The following is a 27,405-nucleotide window of genomic DNA, read 5'->3' as shown; positions in this document are numbered from 1 at the left end:
CAGATCTACAAGTTCACAACTCGTTGCATCACGATGTGTTGTGAGCTTGTAGATCAGCTATTTTCCAAATAGCCGTACTAGGCTACTTCGCTTCTTTTGAGCTTGTTTTCACAGACCTGGTTGCTTATTTCTCTCGCACAATCTGGCAACTCTGGTGATCAGCTGAATGAGCTGATAACAGTGTAAACACACAGCAGGGTGTGTATGTTCTGTACGAGTGTGTGTGTATGATATGACACACTTCTTGTTGTTCTTTAACATTAAAACAGTAAAATGCTGCTCGTCAGGACAATGAACTGCTTTACAAAAGCACACAGTAACATGTAATAATGTGGCTGCTTCTGCACAATAGTAATAATATATATATAGAAGGAAAATAAGCCAGGAGAGGCTTAAAACAAATCACATGCTGAACTACTCCACACCAAGGACTATGTGAGACCACATTCTTCCCTAAAAGTGGATTTTCTTTTTTCTCTCTGAATTTCCTCGAATTTAATCGGTAAGTGTATCCATCCGTGCTTGTTGTCAATCACTAATTTATATGTTGTAAGTGAAACTATACCTTTCTATATCTTTTAAAGTAACTTTTTGGTTTGTCGCCTCTAACTAACCCTGTTGCCTGGCATTACTTAGGTTGTGGCTGATTTGGCATCCAAATCAGTTCACACTACTAGTATAAATCTGAATACTGTGTAGAAAAAACAGTACCAACAGTTGCATTTCACTATATAATATATAAGTCCTCAGGCTCAGGTCTTCCATGTCAGCTTGTTTTTTTTACAAGGTCTTTCTTTCAGATAGAAGCAGATTCTAAATGCTCCAACCTGAAGTGGGGTTAAAGGATGTCACAAGACCAGCTGCATTCTTCATTGTCTGCAGTCTTGAGCACATTAGTTTGGAAATTCTAAAGGAGAATGTGGTTAAAATGAGAGAGTACAACTGTATTCTGTTTATATTATGACGTCATTCTTAGTTTACTAACAGTAAATGGAGCACTACATTGCAGTGGACAGTTGAATAATAACTAAATGTTTTAAAATGTCAGACAAACCTGTTTCTGTGCTAATGACACCTCACTTCTCAGTGTCTTTAGCTTTACTGGCAAAGCAGAAATCAACACACTGTACTTGGACACCTCAACACAAATATAATCCATGAATCCTTCATTGTAGCCACCACGTGACAATCCACAATATTGTCAAAATAGACCTAGGCTTTTTTGGGGCATAACACTAGTAGGCTGTTGTAACAGAATGAATAACAGGGCTTAAGCTGCATAAAGCAAAAGCATCCCAGGACTTTCCCTGCAAGGCAGGTCTGGTGACTTACTTTATATTATGTGTGAATGTATGCTGGCTTCCTCGTTGTACTCTGTGACAGTGCGGTTTGGAAATCTCCTCGTCTACCGGCAGTAGAGCACATCATGTTACTTTTTATTTGTAGTGCTTATGCACATAGGAAAGCGTGTATTTTCTGAATATGCAGTAGACACTCTAGGAAATACTGTAGATTTACATTTTGAGAACTTTTAAGAGGTTGCTTTATATCAACACTTGTGCCTTCCTAAATCTGGTAGGTATGTAGAAATAAATCCAGAAGGATCTTAACACCCCATAATATTGTTTTTGACTAATAACACATGTCATACTGCTGATGAAAAGCCATAGATTAGACACAGAAACTGAATTTTTAGACCACCAGTTTTTCAGAAATCACTGTATTGCACTAATCAGAGCAATGGTCATTAAGTTATGGCCATTTGAAGTGTTAAACACTGCTGTAACACTGCTGTACTGCGTTGCAAGTCTGGGTGTTATGTTTGTGACGTCCACCCATTAGGCAATTTTATAGGATAATTGATGCGAAATCCTGTCAAACCTTTGGCATGTGCACAACGGTGTTCCTACATTGTAAGATGAAAACGGCCCTGATGAAAGCTTGGTTGTTTAATTGTGCTTCTGCAGGGGTCCATGGAGGACCCGGACCCTGAGGAGCAGTTTCTGCGTCATGCCAGGAATGGAGCCCTGACTGGCATCCAGAGTCTGCTCATGTCCAAGATTAAAGAGGAGGCTCGCTTTGACATCAACTGCAAAGGTACACAACATGTCATCAGTAGACAGTAGGGCTGGCCAACTAACCGGAAATATATCTAAAGAACCATTAACCGTAGGCAAATCGAATAATCAAGAAGCAAGTTCTTTTTTATTTAATTTGTGTTTCTTATTTAGCACATAAAAAAACAAAACAACGGTTGACCAAAGTGCTGTACAACATAATAAAACGGCATAGGAACGTGTAATAGACAGTAAACTACTATTATTAACACAGACAATTAAAGCAACATTACAAAACATCAGTAAACAAAGACGGTAGGTAAAGACCATGGTGCGATGAAAAGCAAAAAAAAGAGACATGCAGGGAAATGAAATCAATAAGCATTCATCCAATTTCAACATACAGGACAGCCTATATAAAAAACAACATGGGCACTGTAAATGGAAAATGTTATAACACAACTAATTGATGCTTACAATTACTTTTCATTTAGTCAATTATTCATTTTTAATGTTTTTTTCCCCACATGCTGAATAGGTTTTTATTTTCTTTATTATTATTATTATTATTATCTCTTGTAACCTCTAGATCCAACCCTTTCAGATTGTTGGGCTCTATAGAATTCTATGTCTTTGTATCAGTCTATCAATGGCCATAAGCCTCATATGAGTGCCTGTCAAGGTTGTGTTTCCCTCCCACAATCATGCAGAGATACCATCGCGACGTGTTGTGAGCTTGTAGATCGGCTACTTTTGCTACTCACCGCACAACAAAGTATAGGGCTGAAGTAGTTAAGTGTCTGTATCTGTGTGTATCATTTGTTCAGGCAAGAGTAAGTCCAACCTCGGATGGACCCCGCTTCACCTCGCCTGTTACTTTGGACACAAAGATGTTGTAGAGGAGTTGCTGAAGGTACAGGCACTTTTTCTATACATATACACATATGAAGATGTTTGCATAGGTTTTGAAGGAAGTGCACATGGATAATGTGTGTGCATGTATCTGTGTGTCTCTGTGTGTTCTGTACAAACCGCAGGCAGGAGCAGTGGTCAATTTACCCAATAACGTGGGAGATACACCACTGCATAAAGCTGCCTTCACAGGGAGAAAGGTAATTTGTTTTATTGCCATGAACTGTTACAGTCTAATTCAAGTTGGTCAACTTAACCGTCTGCATCTCTTGTGTGATTAATAAGGTATGATTTTGTGCATGCACTTATTCATCCCCTCATTTAACCAATCACTCACTCGGATCACGTCAATGGCCCAATCACGTATGGCATTGATCAGGAGGTTGTCATGCTGCTGCTACGATATGATGCATGTGCTACTGTCATCAATGGGACAGCACAGATACCCAAAGATGTCACTCACAATGCGGAGATCAGGAGCATGTTGGAAGGTGAGAGAGACAAAGGTTGCATTCTAAGGCCTGATATATACTTAGTTGCACGTTGGTGTCAAGTATCAGATTTATTTTTACAAGCTGACACCGTTGTCGACGCAATGCCTTGTGAGCTTGTAGATCGGCTATTTTTAGTGCACAACAAAGTATAAATCAGGCATAAGAGGTGTTATCGTGAGCGATTTTGTAGAAGTGTACTTTGTCAAACTCCATAACCAAATCTGTTTCTGATGCTTAATCAGCGTGACATCGGATAATGTTTATTAATCCTCATGAATCACCATATAAACATGTTATTCCGATGCTTCAATTAATAACACGCTTCATCTTGCTGACGACAGCGGCAGAGAGAACAGAGGAGAGGAAACTGGAGGAGCAACTCCTGGAAGCAGCCAGGGAGGGTGACCTCTCTACTCTAACACAGATGGTTAGTATCACATCCACATGTCGGCCTTGTGTTTGCCAACATCTGGATTACACTCTTGCAATGCTGACACCCTCAAATATTCTTACCTGTTGTACTGTAAATGTACTATATTCGTGTAGGATGATAATTTAGCATAGGCATGGTGTTGGGCTGGAATGTTTGAGTTGTGTGTGTAACACAAATTGTAATGTAAATGTAAATTTTACATTTACATTACATGACATTTTTATAATTTTTTTAACTCGCCATAACTTATTTATTTTTTAAATATGTGGTGCACTGTATGTAGTATTCATGCCTCAATTATATCAGTTTATCTTTTAGCTAAACTGTGTGTGTGTGTGTGCACACGTGTGTGTGTGTGTGTGTGTGTGTGTGTGTGTGCGTGTGTGTGCGCGTGTGCGTGCGTGTCAGTTGCTGTTGTGATGTGTCCAGGTTAATTTTAATTTACTTAAGTTATTGTCTATTTGTAGCTCAACAGGAAGAAACCACCAGACTTCAACTGCACTGATCTGTTGGGGAACACCCCGCTCCACTGTGCTGCCTACCGGAGCCAGAATCAGTGTGCCCTGAAGCTGCTCCAGTGTGGAGCTAACCCCAACATTAAGAACAAGAACGGTACAGTTGATGAATCACACCATTAATATTCATCAGCTAGAGACACCTGGGCTCTAGTGACTCTAATCTAGTGGCACTGCTAAAAGACCTGTTATTGAAATGATTTGTCACTGGTTCCTCTGGGCTTATTTATACTGCATTGTTCGACAGAAAGAACAGATTCTCTTGGTGATAAGCTGCAACCAGGATTTCGGTTTGCACTTGAATATTTGGGACTGACCAACAGTGTGGCTTATGCTAGCGTGGTCGCAGCTAAAAATGTGTCGTATCAGTTGAAAATAAGATATTTTTGTCATAATTCTCAAATGAAAAACATAATGCTTAGCTGTGACCATGCAGCTCTTATAAGCCACTCTGTTGGTCGGTCTGTCCTAAAGAGTCAAGCACTGGTCGCAGCTTACCACAGATTATGTGCTTGTTGAAAATAATTTATTTTCGTTAACATGAAATAGACTTAATGCTGATACACATGTCCTGTGACTGTGAGACTACAGTGTGTTGATGTGCAACATGTACTAAAATCCCATATTTGTTCATGACATGTCGATATCTCCCAGGTCAGACGGTATTTGATCTGGCCAATGACACGGTGATGACGCAAGTCTTGGAAGGCAACGTCCATCGAGTGAGTACCCTGTCAGTGGTCTTCCCCGGGTGGTCAGTCCAATTCCCCTTATGCGTGTTCTCTCTAGAAAGGTCAGAAAGCAGTGAGTGGCATGACAGATTTGATACTATGCCAGCTAAAATGTCAATTTATGCTTTGAGTTACATTGTCGAACGACACGTCGTACTACGTGTCTCACAACATTCTGAGTTTTTAGCATTCATACTGTCTGCGACTCTCCAACAAACGTCCTCCACAACACATTTTTGTCATTTTGACGTCACTTTTGTTGTGCGACGAGTCGTTTGACACTTTTCACGCAAAGCATAAATTGACTGTAAGGTTACGGGGGGGTTTATATAGCCCCCATTAATATACTAGAAGCCCAACACACCAATTGAGTTACTCAAGTGCCTACAGATTATATCACAAGGACAATTACGGTACGTGGATGATATTCAGAATCAGATCAATCAAAAAAAAAAGGTTATGTGCATCATAATCGACACGAAAATGGTTTTGAATCATGATTGATGTATTATTGTGTGTTTCTTACTTCTGGCTGCTTTAGGGCATGACACGTCATGTCAAGATCTTCGAAGGGCTGCTGTGGAAGGTACAGTACACTGTCAATCAGTAAATATGAACAATACACGCCAAAGGACAGAAAGAAACCTCATGCTGGACAGAAAAGGAATGCCGAGCTAATGTAGTTTCACCCCACAGAGTTCCAGGTTTTTCGGCTGGCGTTCCTACTGGGTGGTCCTCCAGGACGGGGTCCTGTCCTGGTACTCTAAACAGTATGTACCCTCTCTCAACCGGGAACCACTTTGATCACATGTCACAAATACAGAATCTGTAACTATATCTATGTCAAATATGGGAGAAATTATCTCTCTCTTCGTCATTCTGCCTTACTCTGTTTTTATGGAGTCTAGCCATCTATAAAAGGGTCAGTCTGTGTGTCTGTTTGTCTATCCTTGTGTCCAGAGCTGATCTCAACAGCTGGACAGATCAATGCTACATTTCTTGTGCACAATGCCAGTAGGCTAACTTAGTACCTCCACTAATTGTTTTCACATACGTTTTATACTTTTAGAAATGTCTAACTTAAATTCTTTCCTTTCTCTCTCCCTCTTTATTCCACTCTCTCTCTCTCTCTGTCTGCCTCTGTCTCTCACTGTAATATGTCTTGTTGAAGGTCAGACGCAGCAGCCAATACCAGAAGGCAGGGTTGTAAGTCCCTAACACAGGCTCACTGTCTGGTAAGTCAGGTTGTCAAGCTTATACTCCATACTTATAACCACTTTCAACCTGGCGTCCCTATTTTGGGCATGTCGTTATTGTCTTTTTTTTTTTTTTTTAAGATTGGGAAATATGATTTTGCACGACGCCGGATATGCTGATGTATAATTATTGTGCAAGTCAAGTAAATATTGTATATTACTTTTGTGTAATATTGATTATTTACAATACCTGTCATTGCAGATTTGCATTTCTTGCTTTTCTGCAGCAAAATTACACTTTATTTTCTATTCCATGTTTCAGATCAAAGCGAAAGATACTTGCTTTTTTACCCTCAAGTGCTTTGATGACAGCTTACATCATTTCAAAGTTTCACCTAAACATGACCCAGAGGCTACAAGAAAGGTAAGACAAGTGTGTATGTTTGTCTCTCTCCTCCCTCTCATGGATCAATGGGTGTTCACTGTTCACAGCTTTGTTTGCAGACACTAGGCCTGTCACAATTATTACATAATTGCTTGTTCGCAATTATATGAGATAATCGCAATTATTTTTGCATAATTGTCCATTTATCTGTATACGGTACATTAATTAGTTGAAAAATAAAATAAGATATTTTGAAAGTATTAAATGATTAATGGCCTGCTTTGGCCTTCCTCAGAGGTCTTGAGGAAGAGCCCTGAGGCTGGAAGCCTTACATAATAAATGTGTCAAATGGGAGTACTGTATTGGTGTGCAGATATTATTGTTTTTGTTGAGATTTTGATCCAGTACCCAGCCTAGTAGGTTTGTTTCTTTTATATATATTTTTCCCCAGCCCTACAGTAGTTGACACTAATGGAAAGAGCTCAATGTCTCCTAGGCGTGGTTGGAGGCTCTGGAGGAGCACTCTGCGTACAGTACACACTATTGCTCCCAGGAGCAGGGCAGCGAGGAGGACGAGGAGGAAATGATGTCACTGAGCGGCCTCACAGACTCACTGCAGGTGGCCATAAACTACCATTTTAATGATTATATAACATGAATATAAAACCTAAATCTTATATTAAAATTGGGCTAAGGGAGGACCGGTCGGCGGGCGGACCGGCAGACCACGTCGTTATGTCACTATGTCCTCTAGTGTTAAAAATGACATGGCATTTTTCTCTTAAAAATCTTGAAAGATGATACCAATAAATAAGAACTTTAAGTATACTAGTATGTTGGTTCCATTGATCCAAGCCGGAACACAACTGATTGATTGATTATTAAAATAAACATGCTCTGAAAATGCGTGCGGCCCACCCATCTGACCACTTAACACGGCAGGCTGCTGTGTTATAAGTTTCTAAGTGGTCATATGGGTGGGCCACGGATACTTTTGAGATTTTCAAGTGGGCCCCTGATCCAGAAAAGGTTGGGAACCCCTGAGTTATGGTGTTTTTCTCTGTGGTGTCTTTGCCAAAGGAGACGCTACACAGTGAATCTCCCTTTTGTAAACGTTTTGCTGCTGTTTCTCTTTGTTACCAGACAGCAGAGGCCAGCCACAACAATCTGGAGAAAGACGTGACCGGTTTCTTGTCCATGGTGAAAGAAGATGGACTGGCAGAACGTAAAATATCTTTCTTTCTTTTTCATTAAAGGATCTACACCATGAATTTAAAAAATATATTTGATATTTAATATCATATGGTGTATGTCCCTCAAACCTTTTTCAAAAGGTTTGAGCCTAAATCATCACTCAGATATACTCATCCCAAGTCAATTGTCTCTGGCTTATACAGCACTTTCAGCTGCAATACCAAAACGTCCTCTTGGGCAGGGGGGGGCTACTGAGCAATTCTGTCTGTTAATAAAAAAAAATATTAAAAAAAGATATTAAAAAAAAAAAAAAAAAAAAGGAAAAATTCTGCATAAAAAGAAGCATCTAAGAAAAATACAAAATCGAAAAAAACTTAGGGGGGGTAGAAAAAGTTTCGGAGCGATTCGGGCACTTTTCATTTAACATTGGGTTTGCCATCATTAATGTTTGTGACATCAGAAACATTTCCATTCTGAGATCGCCTGTTCAGACACGCCCATTATGGAAATCCATGAAATGAGAAGGAATGACTGAATTTAAAAAAAAACATTTTTTGGGGTACAAGAGACACTGGGGACCCCAAAAAATACAAAAAACCAAGAAAAAAGTGATTTTCATGGTGTAGACCCTTTAATGTTTTTTTTTCAAGTCTTTATCTTTGAACGCCTACTTATTGAATTGCTCCACAAGATGAGGACTGGTGAAATATTTATTTGTAGTTGTTTAAACATCTTGATCAGTGGTCTATGTCATCATGTGACTGTATTTAACGCCACACACAGATGGCCATCAAATACACAAAAGTGTTTGCAATGTGCTGCTTTGATATGCAAATATGCAAAATATGTATGTGTTGTCTTGTAAACAAAGTGCAGATTGTAAAGGTAGTGAGTATGTGCTGATTGTTGTACCACAGGCCAGGGGGGAAAAGGCAGGGACCTAGTATAGAACCCTGGGGGACTCTGGTTGACTAAGTATATAGGGCTTAAGTGGTTAAACAGAAATGGCTGTTGATATTTGACTTTGCCCCGCTTTCACCTCAATGCATTTCTGCCATACTACTGCACCTCATTGTTAACATTCTACGGCCTTTTTGTCCCCTCAGGGTTCCCGCCCGCCCTGCTGCAGAAAATGCGTGAGGTGTGCGTGTTGTCGAGCGAGACCTGCTACAATCTGAACGTCTGTCTCAGCCTCTTCAACAAGCAGGAAGGGGTAGGTGTCAAGTCTCCTGTTACTGCTATCCGTCCCGCCTTTTTGCCTGTTAGGTTCCAGTAGCTGCAAGCAATTTATTTTTCACCTCCTCTAACTACGGTGCATGATGAGGGTCTCCCCTGCTTACATACTGTGTGCGGAATAATAAGTATCACATTAGGAGGGATGATGTATTTTTGTTAAAATACTTATGTTTTGTTAAAAAGCTCTAAATCCGATTGTAATCATTGCTAATAGTGTTTGTTCAGTAACAGGGGTCTCTTGTGTCTCCAGCTTTTTAGTAAATAGATTTTCAGGTCGGAATACCAATTCTATCCAATAAGGAGAGAGAAGATGGGGTTCTCTCATATATACAGAATATTTATCAACTTCAATTGTACAGTGTTCCAATCTTGTCTGCAATTTGTTTGTTTCATCACTTCCAATTAACTTGTTTATATATAGTACCTTTATTAGAAGAATAACCCCTTGAGATGTGTCATCTCGTTTTCAAGAGGGTCCTTACAAGAGTGCTCTTATCCTGTAAGAGTGCTCTCGCCTGATTGGATAAAATTGGTATCTCGACCTGAAAAAGTATTTTCTGTTAACTAAAGAGCTGGAGAGATGGGAGAGACCCCACTTTTTGGCATTTGGAATTTAGAGCTATTTAACACAAATGTTAACAAATAAATGCTACTTATACCACCTTTAACCACATAAGCCCTACTGTATTATTTGTGTGAAATGAAAGTATTGCACAGCAAAAACACTGATGTACAAGCTCACATCGTGTTGTAGTGTAATGCAGCATTGAAAATGTTTCAAAATCTTTGTATGATTTCTACTGTAATGAGACCTCTATAATGACATGCTCAAAATAGGGACGGCAGGTTGAAGAGATAGTTTAATTCTAATTGCACCTCACAGTTATTAAATTATTATTCTTTTAGGTCTTTTGACCCGTGGGTGAGTTGTCCCTTATGGTCACACCTACTGTATACTGTAGGTATACAGAAATGTGCGGATTCCACAATGAACAGGACTCCACAGTATTTTGTGATAAACACGGATTCTTCTTTTTTTCAGTTAAACATCGCTCTATACATTCTAGTTAGTACATAGTATGTGCCTTGTGAACCGACAGTAGGCACTGTATGTACTGTAGGAAAGTGGGTGCCATGTAGCCTAGACTCTAGAGAAAGCCTGCTCATTGGCATGATGTAGCAGAGACGTCATTGAGAGTTGCTACACTGACACTCCAGTGTTTCCTCTGTGATCTTCATCTGTGACAGCCCCATGTTTATTCTACCTTCATCCTCTCTGCTCATAACATTGTTACAGAGGCATGCTGTTTATTCTGAGCTTTGTTTGCACAGAGGCACACCCTTTATTCTACTATTGCCTACATTGTGTTGCTCGTGGGCATATAATTATGCCAATATTATTTAGGTTACTATATTTACATTGCAATTAATTTATAACTTATACATTTATAATTTCAATCATATTTTACAAATGGGCAATCAAATACAACAAAACATTTGAAAATGTGATGTGAATCAGTGTAGAGGGGCCTCCTCTGCAGACGTTCGATACCTCAGTCTCTGAAGAGATGGATGGAAGAGGGACAGAGAGCCAGGAGACCATGTTTTAAATCCTGGCCCCAGAATCTTGCATAATAAGCTCCAGTGGTGGCCTATCATGTGTTTATAAGGCCACTTTCACCGTTTTGTTACTTATAAACCTTGATTATATTGTCTGTTTCTATCAATAAAGAGCATCTATTAAGTATATTGTTGGTGCTCCTTACATTTTGGTGGGTGCACCTACTGTACCGTTTGAATTTGGGAGTACCAAGTGAATGAGGTGCCTTTGTTGTATGCCTTTGCCAACAGATAAGTGTCTGTTTGTAAACTATATGGCCGCAGCTATTGATTATTTTCTTAGTGATTATTCTATCAATAACTTTGAATAATTGAGAATCACGTTTATTTATTTATATCTTATATCAAGTTAATGAATCGATTAACCAAGTTTTTTCATTTCATACTTCGTCGCACCTCGTCGCACCTCGGCTATTTAAAAAAAAAAAGACTTTTTTTCATTCTTTGAAACCTTTCGCCTATAATGGCATGCCCAAAATAAGGGATCGATTATTCTATAAACGTATCGATTATCAATAACCTTTTTAAATAATACATTAAATCGATTAGTTCAATTGACTGTTGCACCCCTAGTAAACTAGTGGCTTATAAGTGAGCTAAGCCTCATTGCATTCCAGAGGACTATGAAATGCAGGACTCCCGTGCTTCCAGCATGGAGGTGTTGAAATAGCATTGTTACAGTAGATGGAGGCAACAAGGCCAACACTATCACTTGAATTGGTTTGTTCACAGACCGGCATTTGTGCACATACTATACATCCATGAGCATGAGTTTGTTTGTGCATGTCTGTAAATACTATTTCTCTCTCCTTGTAGAGAGCGCTGTTTATGACTAAATTGGGGAGAAAAAGGGGTAAAAAATAGAGAGAGTGCTGTTTAAATTAACAGATGCAAAGACTATAGTGGTCATGGTCACACATACGTAGGCAGTCCTGTGTCCTTATACTTCCTCTGTACCCCTTTGTTGACTTGAATGGAATTCAAGGAACTGGTACGGATTCCAGCGTTCCATTGTTAGCGGTGTACAGGAAGGTGTCAAACGGCAGAACACGTCGAACTGCACTGATTGCAAATGTCACTCACTGATAAGATAAACTAGATCTAATTAAGGTATGCAAGAGTGTTTAAATGCAGTTCAGGGCAGCTGGAATTCCCTCACTGAGATGACTCACAGCTGCTGATTATGACTAGCAATGTGGCTGGCTCTGTAGGACTAAACAAGATGGCACCATGTAAGACTTTCTAATATGTTTTCAATATTAATTTCATTTTTATTTCAGTTACTCAATCAGAATGCATGCATGTAACCACGCCATATAAATCTTTCTCTCTGTTCAGTATTGCCATGCATGGCTACTATCTTTGTCACTCTCTGGGAAGTGTACCACATAACAAATAATTCTTCCACGTTTCTTCTGACATGACTTAGGACATAAACAAAAGCCCCCCCCCCTCCCTCTTCCATATAGTCTATTTTACACTCTTTGTTCAAACACATTATCATAGTAATTTGTGATTGATATGATGTCAACAGACACACTTGAAAGTATCCATTACTAAGGGAATCATCGAAGAATGAGGTTGCAGCTATTGCTTATTTTCTTTGTGATTATCAATTTCTTTTTCAATTAATGGAATTCGAGATGCACAGTTTTTAAATCATTTATTTCTTTTATATCAACAAATCAATGCAAAACAAATTCTAATACTGATGCAGCGCATTGTGAGCTTGAAGATCTGCCATTTTCATTCTAAGAATTGTTTTCTCCCGAATCACATTTTTTTTATTCAACTCGATTATCGATGTTTTTTAACATCGATAATCAGCATATAAGCAATGCCGTTGCACCACTACATTGAAGAATGAGCACACCTCTTCATGTTTTCCGCTCTGATGCCTAAATGAGAGATTTGGCAAACGGTTCATATTCCAAGTCCACAGCTGTCATTTGATCTCCTCTCGTCCAAAGGAGTCAGGTTGTCAGGCCGAGCCATCTGAGATGGCCGCTTCAGGATACCTTGTCCTCCGTTACAGAGAAAACATGTCTCTCTCAGCGCTGGGTCCCGTATAGAGACCCTGTGATGCTGCTGTCTCCGTCCATGATGTCTGTTATCTCAGAGGACATACTGTAGCAGAGAGGTTATCAGGGTGTCACCATGCTGTGTATATTTACACCAGGGGCTCTGAAAATAGCTGATCTACAAGCTCACAACTTGTATGGATCTGCTGTTTTCACTATTTCTTACAAGTGTTTTATTTATTTATGGATTTGTATTTATTTATTTTTATTTCAGAAATTCATTTTTTTTTTCCTTCTGAAAAAAAGGTTTGATTTTTGGAGTTTTGAGGATCTGAAAAAGGGGTTATTTAGGCTACTCGTGGCCCATAAAAGCGGTTGCATGACCCATTTCTTGACCCATTAGTTGGGATACACAAATTCCACGCTAGACTGCTGGATGCTGAGTGTGATGCGCTGACGTTTTCCCATGTTCCTATTAATCCCTGGAACTGGATTTGGCATTGGCTGGTAATTCTTATTGTCTGCAGTTATTTGTCATGAGTCATTTGTTGAGTGTTACACATTCTTTTCAGCTGTGACTTTATCACAGGTGTGTGTTGACTGTTGACTGCTTGTGTGTGTGTGTGTGTGTGTGTGTGTGTGTGTGTGTGTGTGTGTGTGTGTGTGTGTGTGTGTGTGCGCGCGCGCGTGTGTGTGCGTGTGTGTTCGTGCGGATGCGTGTCTGCATTTGTGTGTGTGTGTGTGTGTGTGTGTGTGTGTGTGTGTGTGTGTGTGTGTGTGTGTGTGTGTGTCCAGGTGCGCAGTCTGAAACTGGAGCAGGAGGTGGAGAAGAATAAGATCTTGTCGGAGGCGCTGCAGACACTGGCCACAGAGCATCACGAACTTGAGCAATCCGTCGTCAAGGGGTCGTCTCCGCGCAGCGCCCTCAGCGAGGATGAGTTCTACGACGCCGTGTCTGGTGAGTCAACTGTTTGATTAAAACTACACGGCTGATGATGGAAGAGTTTTGAGAAGGGCTCCGTTGTTCACCTTTTGTAGGGCTGAAACTATCGAGTATTTCCTTATCGATTAGTCTATCGATTACTTTTTTGATTAATGGAGAAGCGCTTTTTATTCTTTTATTTTGAATATATCAATGGTTCTCAATGGTTTTTTAATTTCAAAGTCTCCCCCTTAACTCTGACAGTATACAAATACCATTTGTGTACTGTCAGAGTTACAGACTTGCAAGGGTTAATTTATTGCAATGGTTAATCGATTCAGAGAATCCCTGGATTCCACTTTGAGAACCACAAAATCGATTAACCTCTTAAGCCCTACTTTATACTTCGTAGCACAACAGTGTCATGCACAAATAGTGGAAAATAGCACACAATGTGTCACGATGCGACAAGTTGTGAGCTTGTAGATCAGTTCACTATTTTTGAACGTTTTTTCACCTACAGTATAATGGCATGCCTAAAATAGGGATTGATTTCTAATCTATTGTTTTATTGTCTATTATTTTTGGAACTGTTGCACCCCTACACCTTAATGTGACACTGGAACACTGTCTTGTGTGGTGGATGGCTTTGGTGTCAACATGGCTCCTCATGTTACAAGTGTTTTGAATGTTGTGCTAGAACTACTTGAAGCCATTTCACACAACAGCTAATTGTATCTTTGTTGGAATACTTGCATGACAACCAAATAAAATGTTTAAAAAAAATATTTAGAGAGAGACTTGGTTCATTCCTGACAACGGGAATTGTGATAAGCCTTTATTTAAACAAAACAATGTTAAGTCAATGAGTGGTTACGCTATTGCAACGTTGGATTAAAAATGTCTTATGTTATGTTATCAGTTTATCATATTCACTTGTGTTTGCAGAAGCTTATAATGTTTGACAACAACAATAATAAATGGAAAGCACACGTGTTTAATAGACAATTTGTTTATCTAATTTGCTCTGTTACTCTGTTGCAAAAGAAAAAAGTAGTTGGTGGTGTAAGTGATGTTTTGTTGTTAAAATAAGTGTCAAATAGCTCTATATTCTGATAGTAATGATTGCTATAGTGTTTGTTCTGTAACAGGGGTCTCTATAGTTAACAGAAAATGCATTTTCACATCAGAATACCAATTTTATCCAAACAGGAGAGGGAACTCATACAGACTTAAGGATAAACAAGTGAAATTGGAAGTGATGATACAAAGAAATGAGCAGACAAGATTGGAACTGGAACACTATAACATTTTACCTGATAAATCGGTACTCTCTCCTTTTTTGGCTTAAATTGTCAACCTTCCTGAAATTTTATTTTCTGTTTAATAAAGAGCTGGAAAGACGGTGAGACCCCTGTTACTGAACAAACACACCATATCAATGATTACTATCAGAATATTTTAAACAAAAAATGTTTTGTCTTAGCCAAAAAATGTCACTTGCACTATTAACTCTTTCTTTTGCTGTGTGTAACGTATCTATGCCAACATGGCAGATCCATATTGTTGGACCTCTTACACTACTACACATGGCTAGTGTTAGAGTATAGCAACGACCTGTCTTAACTAGGTGTGACATTCCTAGCACATAAACCTATGCATGCATGTGTGCTGTGTGGCTGTTTGTCTCAGAGTCAGAGTCAGAGCATTCCCTGAGCGGCTTTGAGACAGTGGCCAGCAACTCCTTTGACGAGGAGGAAGGCTCCATCCTGTTCAGCAGCAACTGCAGCAGCCCCACCAGCATGTTACAAGACCATCACCATGGCAACGAGGAAGAGGCTCAACCTAACGGAGTTCTGGAGGAACATAGGTCAGCAGCTGCATGTGTGTGTGTGTGTGTGTGTGTCTGCGTTTTCAAAGTGGACGAGTTGGCCTACCTATGTTTTTAAACTAAGTAGTAAAATCCGGAGAGATAATTCTACCCCGGGAGTGAAAATAAATACTCTCAGGGTTAAATTAACACTTTTCACGTCTTTACTGAAGGTCTTGCCAAGTCAAAGTGTGAATAATTTAGAGAGTGGGCCGGCGCACTGGAGTCCAGAGAAAGACTTGCGTTGAGGGGACTGATCTGGGTGGCGTAAAACATTGATGAGGTCACAGTGTGTGTAATGCAATAATCTGAATTCGGCACGCTCCTGTGTCGACTAATCTCTCCATTGTGGCTGTTAGAAGCTGGGTTCAAGCTTTACAGATTTGGCCACTAGTTTAAAAGCTTTTTCACACATTTTGTCTCTTTTATTATATATTATTATATGTATTAGTAGATGCACATGTTGGTCAAAAAATATAAGAATATATAAAAAGATTAACCTTCAAACTTAAATAGGTTTAAATAGATATGCATAATAGTCTCTAGACTTGGATGAAAGCTGCAATCCATAACTTTCATGTTTTAGTTGGGATTCGAACCTGTGTCTCCGACATGAGCCCAAATGTCTACCACTCTGCCCAAAAAAGGCATCCCCTCTTGGTCAGGGGTGATGTGGCACTATGAGCTTCAGGCAATATTACTTTATGGGCGGCCATAGCTGAATGGGTAGAGAGGCCGCCTGGGAAACGACAGGTCCCAGGTTTGAGCCCCGGCAATGTGCCCTTAACAGCGAAAATAGCAGACCTACAAACCCACGACGTGTCGCATCTGTGACGCGTCGTGAGTTTGTAGGTCTGCTATATTTGGCGCGTGACACTGTTGTGCGACGGAGCATAAATTAGCCTTAACACCTTGCGTTTGGGTGTTGGCTATCAGTCTGGGCGCTGGTCCAGTGTGTCAGCATTACCTGCACCTGAAACTACACTACAGCCTTTTGTTTTGGACCGGAGACAGTATTCGCTTGAATAAGATATGAAGTTGCATCCATTACATGTCTGGCACATTTAATCTGTTGATATACTGAGTAGTCACATTTCATCAGTTGTAGAAGTCGGCACACTTCATAAAGCCTGTGTGTGTGTGTGTGTGTGTGTGTGTGTGTGTGTGTGTGTGTGTGTGTGTGTGTGTGTGTGTGTGTGTGTGTGTGTGTGTGTGTGTGTGTGTGTGTGTGTGTGTGTGTGTGTGTGTGTGTGTGTGTGTGTGTGTGTGTGTGTGTGTGTGTGTTCAGGACCAGTTTACCTGCACCTATGTTCTCAAGAAATGACTTTAGCATCTGGAGCATCCTCAGGAAATGCATTGGAATGGTAAGCTTTCATTCAATACACAATCAAGTATAAATGATCCAGTATAAGATGTTGAAGGTGGTGTAAGGGATATTTGTTGTTAAAATAAGTGTTAAATAGCTCTATATTCCGATTATAATCATTGCCATAGGGTGTTTGTTCAGTAACAGGGGTATCCCCATCTCTCCAGCTATTTGGTAAACGGAAAATACATTTTAAGGTCAGAATACCAATTTTGTCGAATCAGGAGAGAACTCATACAGGATTCAGGATAAACAAGTGAAATTGGAAGTGCTGAAACAAAAGAAATGAGCAAGCAAAACTCGGAATTCTCAGTCTGGAGGTCTTTGCTGGAACTGTTGCCCCCGCAACCGACTCCGGATAAGCGGTTGAAGATAAATGGATAAATGGAAATGATCTTTGTGGGGTTCTCTCTCCTGATTGGATCACATTGGTATTACCACCTGAATCAGAATATAGAGATATAACCTTTTAACTAAACTGTTTTTGTTTTGTACAAAAACATATCACTTATTCTTTAAGTTGACACAAAATGTAGCCTACGAAAGAACTACACACTTAATGTACGGAAACATTTGTATTCCTGTTATGGTTTCAGTGCTTAGAGCATGAAAGGGTTCAGCCATGTCAGAATCTTGCTTGATTGCTGGCTTCCCAGGAGGGCAGGGAATATATAGAGCCTTGTGTGCACACTAATCCTTTATTTAGCTCAAACCAATGCTTTCTTTTGTCACCAGATTACATTAGGGATGTTCATAAAACGTGATTTTTTTAAATTGTACTTTTCATAGCATCCGTCATCGCTGCATCTTCTGTGCAGCTGATCCATGGCTGCACACTGTAGCTTATCTATTGACTAGCTGTCATAGAATTTGTTCTATTGACTAGCTGTCATAGAATTTGTTCTATTGACTAGCTGTCTTAGAATTTGTTCTGTGGAAAACAACCAAGTGTTTCAGGGGTTCTTTTTCTCACTTCGACCAATGTTTAGGAGCTCTCCAAGATCACGATGCCAGTGATTTTCAATGAGCCCCTCAGCTTCTTGCAGCGTCTGACAGAGTACATGGAACACACCTACCTCATCCACCAGGCCATCGCCTCCCCAGACTCTATTGAGAGGATGAAGGTATCCTCTACACATCAGTGGTTCTCAAACCTCTTCATTTAAGGGACCCCCATAACTCTGAGAATGTACAAAGACGGGTCCTTTTGGTTCCATTTGTACACTCTCAGAGTTACGGGTCTGTAAGGGTCCATCAAGGAATCCTGAGGGTCCCTGGAGTCCTGGACCCCACTTTGAGAACCACTGCTCTACATATCTTGATGTGATGAGTTGTGAGCTGTATTGATCAAAGTTCTGTAGTTTTATATAGTTTCCCAGTACAGTTCTGTAGTTTTTTTTTTCCAGTTTCGTCTTTTTTCCTAAATATTGTATTTTTCCATAGCAGACACACCAATCAAAACAAAGAAAAGAAAAAGCACGAGGACTTGATATACAAGAACTGTGCAGTAATTGACACAATGAAGGCTTTGTTCCGGTTGTCAGTTAGAAATGGCTTTCGAATGTTCATTTGCTGAATGTGAGCGTAGTGTTGATAGCACCATACTCATTACCCATTTAGACTATACATTGTTTGTAATTGTGACTAATTGTGACCAAGTCCAGGGTGAAATGAGGAACATAAAACTAGGATAGCTCCATGAACAGTAGCTTTATTGCTGCAGGAATGAACAGAGGCTCTCAATCGGCCCACAGCTGCATGTAAACTGGCAAATAATAATATAAAAGAGAGTCTCAGTGCACACATTGTAGACACAATAATGTGCTGTACATAAAGAAAGCTTTCTTTCTGCTCCTAGAGCATGTGGACTTGTCTCAGAACCAGCCTCACTGCAACAGGATTAGGTGACTTATAGGGGTATTTCACTTAAAAGCATGTCTACTCGTGCTTTTGTGTGCACACCAGACAGTGGGTGAACACCTCCATTAATTGCACAATAACCGTAGTAGGCTATGGATTTTCGCCTTGCATTCATAAGTAGTGATGTTGTATGTGCCTGCAGTGTGTGGCGGCGTTTGCGGTTTCGGCCGTGGCCTCCCAGTGGGAGCGGACCGGTAAACCCTTCAACCCACTACTTGGAGAAACCTACGAGCTGGTCAGGTAAGAGGGAAATGCACAGCACGTGTTCAACATAGTTTATGTACTTAAAGCTGCAAACCGTTAATTGTTTTAGTGAAGAAAATTATATTTTAACCAATCTGTTGGAGTATGTTAACTAACAACTATGGTGGTCGTGGTTGTTCTACCTTCCCTTTTATCGAGAAGTTTACATCCTGTGGTTGGGTAGGACACCTACTGGTTGACAAGAGGTGTTGCAAGAAGCTCAAAAGCCTAAAGGCCCACGCATGCTACCAAATGAGGTGGTCACCCTATCACCTTTTAGGTGATAGAGAGAGCACTCTCTATGATAGAGAGAGCTCTCTCTATCACCACCGCGGTGATAAGGTGACCACCGAAAATGGTAGCATGCGCCCCCCTTTACTCTATTATCCTCTGCCCCAGCGGTTCTCAAAGTGGGGCCCAGGGACCCTCAGGGTTCTAAATGGACCTTGCAGGTCTGTTGCTCTGAGAGTGTACAAATGGAGCCAAATGGACCCGTCTTTGGCTCCATTTGTACACTCAGAGTTCTGGGGATCCTTGAAATTAAAAAGTTTGAGAACCAATGCTCTGCCCAAACTAGCATTCTGTATTAGCTCAGCATGTAGAACTTTTGGCGCTCGCACGGTTCACATCCCAGACAGGACAGGAAAGTTATGGATTTTGTTGTTGTTTTCAATTGTTTCTCTGTCAATCCGTCAGAGAGGACCTGGGCTTCAGGTTGATATCGGAGCAAGTCAGCCACCACCCTCCCGTCAGTGCCTTCCACGCTGAGGGCCTCAAGCAAGACTTCGTCTTCCACGGCTCCATTTACCCCAAACTCAAGTTCTGGGGCAAAAGCGTGGAAGCCGAACCGAAGGGCGTCATCACACTGGAGCTGCCCAAGTGAGAGAGAGAGAGAGCAAATTAACCAACGTTTTTGAAAGGCTTTGGTTGAAATCAACACACCGGCACATTATGCTACTTTTACAGTGATTTGGACCAGATGTTTGCCACGATTCCGTTCTCACCGTTGTCTCCCCAGGTACAACGAAGCCTACACATGGACAAACCCCTCATGTTGTGTCCACAACATCATTGTGGGCCAGCTGTGGATTGAGCAGTATGGTTCAATGGAGGTGATTAACCACAAGTAAGGACATGCAAACCAACACTGTTATGCTGAACTCACACCAGTAGGCTGCAAGCGAATCCTTAGTGCAGAAATGTGCAAAATGCAATAAAATGGGCCTGTCTGAGGTATGGGTGACACCCTCGTAAGCAAGTTTTGCTACTTGTTTCTGTGTAAATGATTTATACATATTAGGTAAGAAATAGGCCATGTTGTTGCTCAACCTTGATTAGTTTCACACTTACAAGTACAACTGCTAGTTTAAAACTTTATCAATATGATAAATGATGCATTGTATATACTGTAGCACCTTTATCCAAAGTCATTTACAATGTAGGCTGCACTAGCTTTCCTGTTTTCGTGTATAGAGGGGCGGGTTTAAAATCAGTGCGGAGAGAATGCGCCTGATCCCATTGGTTCACCGATCTGTCTGTCAACCCCCGCCCCGGCAACACAACATTACGAGCGACGCCCACTGCACTCTGGTTGGTTGGGGAAATGAAACACTTCCTATACCTTGCAGGTGACTTTTGCTGGCTCCGCCTCCTGCCGCAGTGGGGAAAGCGGCGGTCGCCCCCTCCATAGACAAGGCACTGAACCTCGCCGCTTACACACAGCAGCGAAATATTCTAAATGCAGAGTTACACCTGGGAATGTGCTTGGTTGGTACACTGCTACTAAATTATGTGCAAATGGAATCCATTTGCACATTCTCAGAGTTAAATTAACACTGATTATTTATTTGACTGTGTAGACGGTCTAGCTTGTGTCTTGTATTAGACACCATACTTAAACATCTCAAATGAAAGTGCGCGTTATTTGCTGCTGTAGACGAGCACTGACACTCCTGAAGTCAAAGACTTGTTGAGGAAGTTTGTCCCGCAAACTAAGAGAAGAAATGTAAAAAATGAGGAAGCTTTGTTGTATGACTGGAAAAAGGAAAAGTATGACTGTGCTGTTATTTCTGCATTTTTAACCAGAACTGGTGAAAGGTGCTGCCTGAATTTCAAACCATGTGGCCTCTTTGGCAAGGAACTGCACAAAGTTGAAGGCTATATTCTGGACAAAAGGTATTTTTTCGACTCAAATCAACATAAGCAAACAAACATAAGTACGTAACGTAAGTGACATCGCCAGTGCAACAGTAGTGCTTACATACTTTATTGGCTTATGGTATTACTTTATGATAGCATAAATACAAATTTATAAAATGAAAGACTGTTATAAGACTGTTATATTGCTGTGATATTCAACCAATTCATTGTATCTAATCAATATGTACTTAAAATTGATAAAAAAGCAATCTCATGTACATTGTCCAACTACTGCAGAAATGTTGGCCTACTGTATATTTGGAAAAGGACATTTATCTTAGTATAACTCACTTTTTATTTATTTTTTATTGATAAGTTAAACATGATCAATGTGAGGTGGAATCCTTGTATGTCCAAAACTGTTACTTGAAATGTAATAAAGATGGATTCAATGTAGTTATTCTTTAGTCACATGCTCTTGTTAATACTTTTCATTGGTTCAAATTGAATAAAAACCACAGACACACTTAGCCACTTTCACTTAAAAAAAACTATTTTTTATATAGCGAAAATAGCAGATCTACAAGCTCAACGCGTTGCGACTATTTTTGTAAATTTTGTGCAACACTCTTGTACGATGAAGTAGGGCATTCATTTACATACAAAATACTGATATTCAGCTGATTTCCAAACTGCACCAGTTTGGAAATGACCGTTCTGTCTATTCCAACTGACTACAGTGGACTGGAATGCATTACTCCGGGGGGCCTGAGTTTGTGTTTGTTTTTCCACAGCAAAAAGAAGCTGTGTGCTCTGTATGGGAAATGGACAGAATGCATGTACATCGTTGACCCTGCTGCCTTTGAAGCACATAAGAGAAACGACAAGAAGGAAGCAGAAGAGAAGAAACCGGCTAAATCGGTATGCATGTGAACCACTTAAGCCCTGTATACTTTGTTGTACAATTAATTGTTAATTGTTTCATTTTTTAAGTTTTTGAAAATCTTTGTCTATAATGACATGTCCAAAATAGGGCACCAGGTTTGAAGTAATAAAAAAAAGGGCGAATGATCAAATAGACCAGGAATATATTGATACATTTATGACATCATTGGCGTATAATAGAAATATAGATCACCTAGGCATTTGTATTATTATATTAATGCCACACCATAATTTGTTTATCATCATACCCATAGCCAATCTACAAGCTCACAACGGGTCACAGTGAGAGCTTGTAGATTTTTACAAATTTTTACTTTTAGATGTATTTAATTTTTACATTTTGTTTTAAAAGTTCTAAATTTCAATACAGCAATGCATTGATGTTAAAAAGAACATGTACTTTTGAATTTGTACTTTTGAATACTAGTATTTACTTGGAGTATATACTTTGTCCACCACTGCTGCTGATGCGTATGAATGTGTCCTGATGTCCAGGGTTCTGGTGAGGAGGCTGAGGATGTGCTTCAACCAGACACAGAGACCGTGGAGGTTATTCCAGGCAGCCAGCTCCTCTGGAGAATGCCTCCCAGACCAGCCAACTCTGTCGAGGTAAGAGACCGACACTCTAATGCTGACAGCTTATTAACTCCGGGCGGCCGGAGACTGTGTGTGTGTGTGTGTGTGTGTGTGTGTGTGTGTGTGTGTGTGTGTGTGTGTGTGTGTGTGTGTGTGTGTGTGTGTGTGTGTGTGTGTGTGTGTGTGTGTGTGTGTGTGTGTGTGTGTGTGTGTGTGTGTGTGTGTGTGTGTGTGTGTGTGTGTGTGTGTGTGAGATTTTATGAGCGCTATAATCCCAAAAAAAATGTTTTAACTGACAATAAAAAAAAATTGTTGAGCGACACTTGTCGAAAAGGTCCAGCAACGACTGATGCATGAAGCGTTCATGTTTTGACACTTGGAATCATTGATGTCGTTTGGTTTATTTTTAAGATGTACAGCTTCACGTCCTTCGCCATGCGTCTGAATGAGATGACCACAGAGATGGACGGAGTCATGCCCAAGACGGACTGCAGACTGAGGCCTGACATACGAGCCATGGAGAATGGAGATATTGGTAATAAAGATTGTTAGGCAACACGCATCGCATCTTTAAACCAACTTTAATTTATTTTTTATCTTTTGTCGTTTGGAAAATGAGCCAGGTCATTTAGATCCGGCGACCCCCAGATTTTCTTGAGGAGGTTCCAGGGGGTCCCCAGCAAAATGAGCTAATATAGCCTCAAAATCAGTTTAACCACTTTAACCCTATTTTATAACTTGACTATTTGAAAATAGCCAATCTACAAGCTCTTGATATATATACCTTTTATATTGGAAACGATTGAAACATTTGGAATACTTGGCACACAAAAATGGGGTGTCTGCGGACAAATATATATCAATTTGGGGGACCTTGAAAATGTTTGAGAACCACTGATTTAAATGTGACCCCCCCCCCCCTCGTGGTTGTAGATCTAGCAAGTGAAGAGAAGAAGAGGTTGGAGGAGAAGCAGAGAGCTGCCCGTAAGAACCGCTCCAAAGCTGATGAAGAGTGGAAGATGAGGTGAGACTGTCAGGGAATCTGACCACACTTTTAGTGAAATTATCAACTTTATGGAGTATGTTAATGCATTTGTGAATATTCACCACTTATATTCAGCCCTATTTTATGCTTAAGATATTCATGAAAAGAGGAAGAAGTCCCACACACCATCTCTTCACAGTTGTTTTATTGATTACAGAACAACGTTCTGACCTTCTGACATTCATCAGGTATCTGGATACCAGAACGTTGTGCTGTATTTAATAAAACAACTTGTGTAAGTGAAGACACTGTGCAGGACTTCTCCATATTTTCATGTGGACTTTTCCAATGCACCAGTCCTTGTGCGTAGGTGTGCAAGAGGACTCTTAAGTAAGAGAAACTATTAAGTTTATATTGTAGATGTTCGACAATAGCCAATCACAACATAGCTCACAACAATGCGATGCGTTTTTACATTTTGAAAAGTCTTGGATTTTTTGGAAACATTGTGAAGCATGTTTTTTTTTACCTATTAACCCTTTTTTTACAGAGAAGCCAGAGTTAATGTGGTTACATTTCCATTCATAATGAGCTCACACTGTACTGTTTTCTAAATTTGTGGTTATGAAATGCTGAAGTAAAATTACATTGAACTTTGTTTTTTCTCTTCTCACTGATGTTAAGGAACCCTGCCCTTGGCCCAAGGTTAGAGACGCTTGCTGTTCATGTGGTGTGTCTTAACGTGTGGAGTGATCATGTCATGCAAATAACAAGCACTCACAAGTCCATTTTAATCACGATTCAATAAGATCACGATTCTTTGATAATTATGTTGTGATACATTGTGATTTGTTTTTGTCTTTTGCAATTTTTTCAATTGTGTTGACTGCCATAAAAAGCAGTCTTTCTTCTAGACATTTAGAAAATAATGTTTAATAACTGCCACTTTATTTTATTTGCATTTAGAACAAATTAAACATTTGAACTAGTTTAACTTAATCAGCATAAAGTTAAGTGGCTTCTGTCCCACTATATCGGTTTAAATTTCAATATTTGAACAACAAATACATTTTGTGCTCTCTCCTGAACTACATTATGAACTGAAGTGCAGGTAGATTTGGCCAGAATGTCAAAAGAATCACAAATCTTGGCGGCAAAGAATCCATGCAAATAATGACAAAAGAATCGCGATCTTATGCTAAATTGATTGTTTCCCCTGTAAAAATCTAAGTGAATTTTAGATCCGTTTCAATCAACCCTCAGGTAGTAGCAGTCCTACTACAATCAGTTCTTTCACAGAGAGTATGTTGTAATATTGTATTTGTCTGTCAGTGACAAAAGCTAAATCATTTAATCACTAAATTCTACTTTTGCACAGGAAAATGATGACATGTTATTCAAAACCTTGTGATGTGATCATCCTTCCTGTATGTGTGTGTCACTGTGTCACATGTGTGTGTTCCTGTAAACCTCCTGGCTAATGACCACTGTCACGCTGAAAAAAGCCTGATTCATACGTGGCCCAAAAATAGCAGATCCACAAGCACACGCATTGTGAGCTTGTAGAGCTGCTGTTTTCGTCACAGGATAACGTTATACGAATTGTAACACACCGGTATAATGATGACTATAACCATATCGTTCTCCATTGTCTTTGTTATACTTGTGGTTTGAACTCTTTCAAAACTAAGTTACAAAGTGCTTCACAGAGAATCAAAACACATACACACACATCAAATAATGCCACAATAGGTTAAAACATTTGGGGAATAAAGGCAGCTTTATAAAAAAAATCAGGAGAGATTTGAGCACAGACTCTTTAAGCCTGATCTACACAGGGAAGGGCATTCTAGAGAGTTTAAGCTCTGAATGCAAAAGCCCAATCTCCTTTTGTTTTTAGTCGAGAATTTGAGATGACTAGGAGAGCTTTGTCCGAGGATCTCAAGCTACGTTTTGGTACATAATGGGGTGATTAGATCAGAGATATAGGATGGGGCCAGACCAAAGATGGCCTTAAATGTAATTAATACCATTTTAAAATCTATGCTAAACTAAATTGGGAGCCAATGCAAGGATGCTAGAATTATCTTTTAGAGTTGTCGTTATATGCTTGGTGAGAATGACCCTTAATGGTCTGGTGTTTTTTCAGGTGGTTCGCCCAGGGACAGAATCCCCACATCAGCACCCAGGACTGGCTGTTTGCTGGTGGTTACTGGGACAGGAACTACCCCGACCTGCCTGACATCTACTAGAAGACGTCTTCTGATGGTCCAGATTAGGGCAATATGACACCTATGCTACTGTAGCTGCTGCCTTGTCAGAGAACTTCCAGCCTTCTTTTTAAACAAGCCTCCTATACAAATGATAATTATGCAAATAAGCATACCATAACCGCACAGTAAAATCCTCTGTTAATTTAACTCTCAGACTTAAATTAACACTGAGGATTTTATTGTGTGCAACGTGGCCTTATTCTATGTTAATAATGTGCATAAAATGGCAATAATTGGTATTTAATAGTTACAAAATGTAAAGCATTTTGACATCTGTTTAAGATTTAGTTTTTTTCTTAATCTTTTTTTTTTTAGACCAAATTATTTTCTGTTCATAACGTACCTTACTATCCTTATGTGTTGACGCATCAAGTTGCTATAGCATAGGTTGATGCATAAGGAGGTTTATGTTTTTTTGAATGTGCGTGTCTTGTTTTAATGATTCATTACTGTATTGTGTTTCTATACATGTATACTAGTTTGCACAATCTTACATTACACCTCCAGTGATCTTCTCATCACCTCATTTCACCTTCCAAGCTCCTCCCTCCTTCGTAGGAGGGAACATGTCATTGGTTACTGCTAAACCAGCTATTCCCAACCTGTGGGCCAGGGCTTTTGAGATTTTCAAGTGGGCCCTGATCCAGACGAGGTTGGGAAACCACTCAGGTATATAGTATTCACACAAGAAAACAAAACAAAAACAGTTATTCATGGGATCTCTGGAGGGTTGTGTTGGCTCTACATACATCTGTATCATATAGCATTTATTTGTTTTGTTTTGTTTGTTTGTTTACTTCCACATCTATGAAAAACCGTATATACTGTGTGTGTGTGTATCAACGGCATGAATGTTTAACTTTGCATATCTTTATTTTACAACCCCACAATTTTACATCACCGCAAATTGTTACAATTATTAGGACAGTGTTTTTGGTTGAGTTGCAAAGTCTTTGCAAAACTTGTGTGTGTGAGAGAGAGAGTCAGTCTGTCCACAGCGACTGAATACACTATCATCGTGAAATCAACACACGTCAAACGACGGTGTTGTACACAAACAATGTACTTTCAACTGACAAGGTACGAAGAAGTATAATCGTCTTAAGTCTTGTTATTTAAGCAAAAAGGTCATTGTTACCTCCTGGTCATTATTTAGCCACCTACTGTATGTATGTCACACGGTCTAATTAAAATGTATTGCAACTGTCTAGGAAAAAATAATATTCAAAACTTCACTGAAAGGTTTGATGCTATTGCTCTGATTTCAAGTATTTTTGAGTGGTTTTTAAAATGCAAACTTATGAACTTTTTCTATACCACTAATGCATTATTTACTTTACATGATTATATCTATAAACTAATTTATAGAAAA

The 27,405-nt window shown here is 39.8% G+C and overlaps 1 protein-coding gene across 2 annotated transcripts; it reads left to right on the top strand.

Moving 5' to 3' along the window:
• The first annotated feature begins 218 nt into the window (after nucleotides 1-218).
• osbpl1a (oxysterol binding protein-like 1A) lies at nucleotides 219-27,399 on the top strand. Of its 2 annotated transcripts, XM_080430047.1 has the most exons (29): nucleotides 219-502; nucleotides 1,968-2,097; nucleotides 2,885-2,970; nucleotides 3,095-3,169; nucleotides 3,349-3,460; nucleotides 3,805-3,890; nucleotides 4,364-4,508; nucleotides 5,066-5,133; nucleotides 5,684-5,728; nucleotides 5,839-5,912; nucleotides 6,314-6,377; nucleotides 6,661-6,762; nucleotides 7,220-7,342; nucleotides 7,867-7,948; nucleotides 9,024-9,130; nucleotides 13,590-13,752; nucleotides 15,409-15,586; nucleotides 16,875-16,950; nucleotides 17,942-18,076; nucleotides 19,015-19,112; nucleotides 19,812-19,994; nucleotides 20,134-20,241; nucleotides 21,201-21,290; nucleotides 22,049-22,175; nucleotides 22,695-22,808; nucleotides 23,187-23,310; nucleotides 23,709-23,799; nucleotides 24,445-24,465; nucleotides 25,910-27,399. In XM_080430047.1, the coding sequence occupies exons 2-29, from the start codon at nucleotides 1,974-1,976 to the stop codon at nucleotides 26,010-26,012; spliced, it is 2,904 nt and encodes a 967-aa protein (XP_080286173.1). In that variant the 5' UTR covers nucleotides 219-502; nucleotides 1,968-1,973; the 3' UTR covers nucleotides 26,013-27,399. The 2 variants fall into 2 exon arrangements, with proteins under 2 accessions (XP_080286173.1, XP_080286174.1); XM_080430048.1 differs by lacking the exon at nucleotides 24,445-24,465.
• Nucleotides 27,400-27,405: the final 6 nt, after the last annotated feature.

Source organism: Gymnoscopelus braueri (genome assembly GCF_963280865.1).
Source record: "Gymnoscopelus braueri genome assembly, chromosome: 6".
Classification (NCBI taxonomy): domain Eukaryota; kingdom Metazoa; phylum Chordata; class Actinopteri; order Myctophiformes; family Myctophidae; genus Gymnoscopelus; species Gymnoscopelus braueri.
The sequence above is the reverse complement of the archived record's forward strand: the minus strand, read 5'-3'. Positions and strand labels throughout refer to the sequence as shown.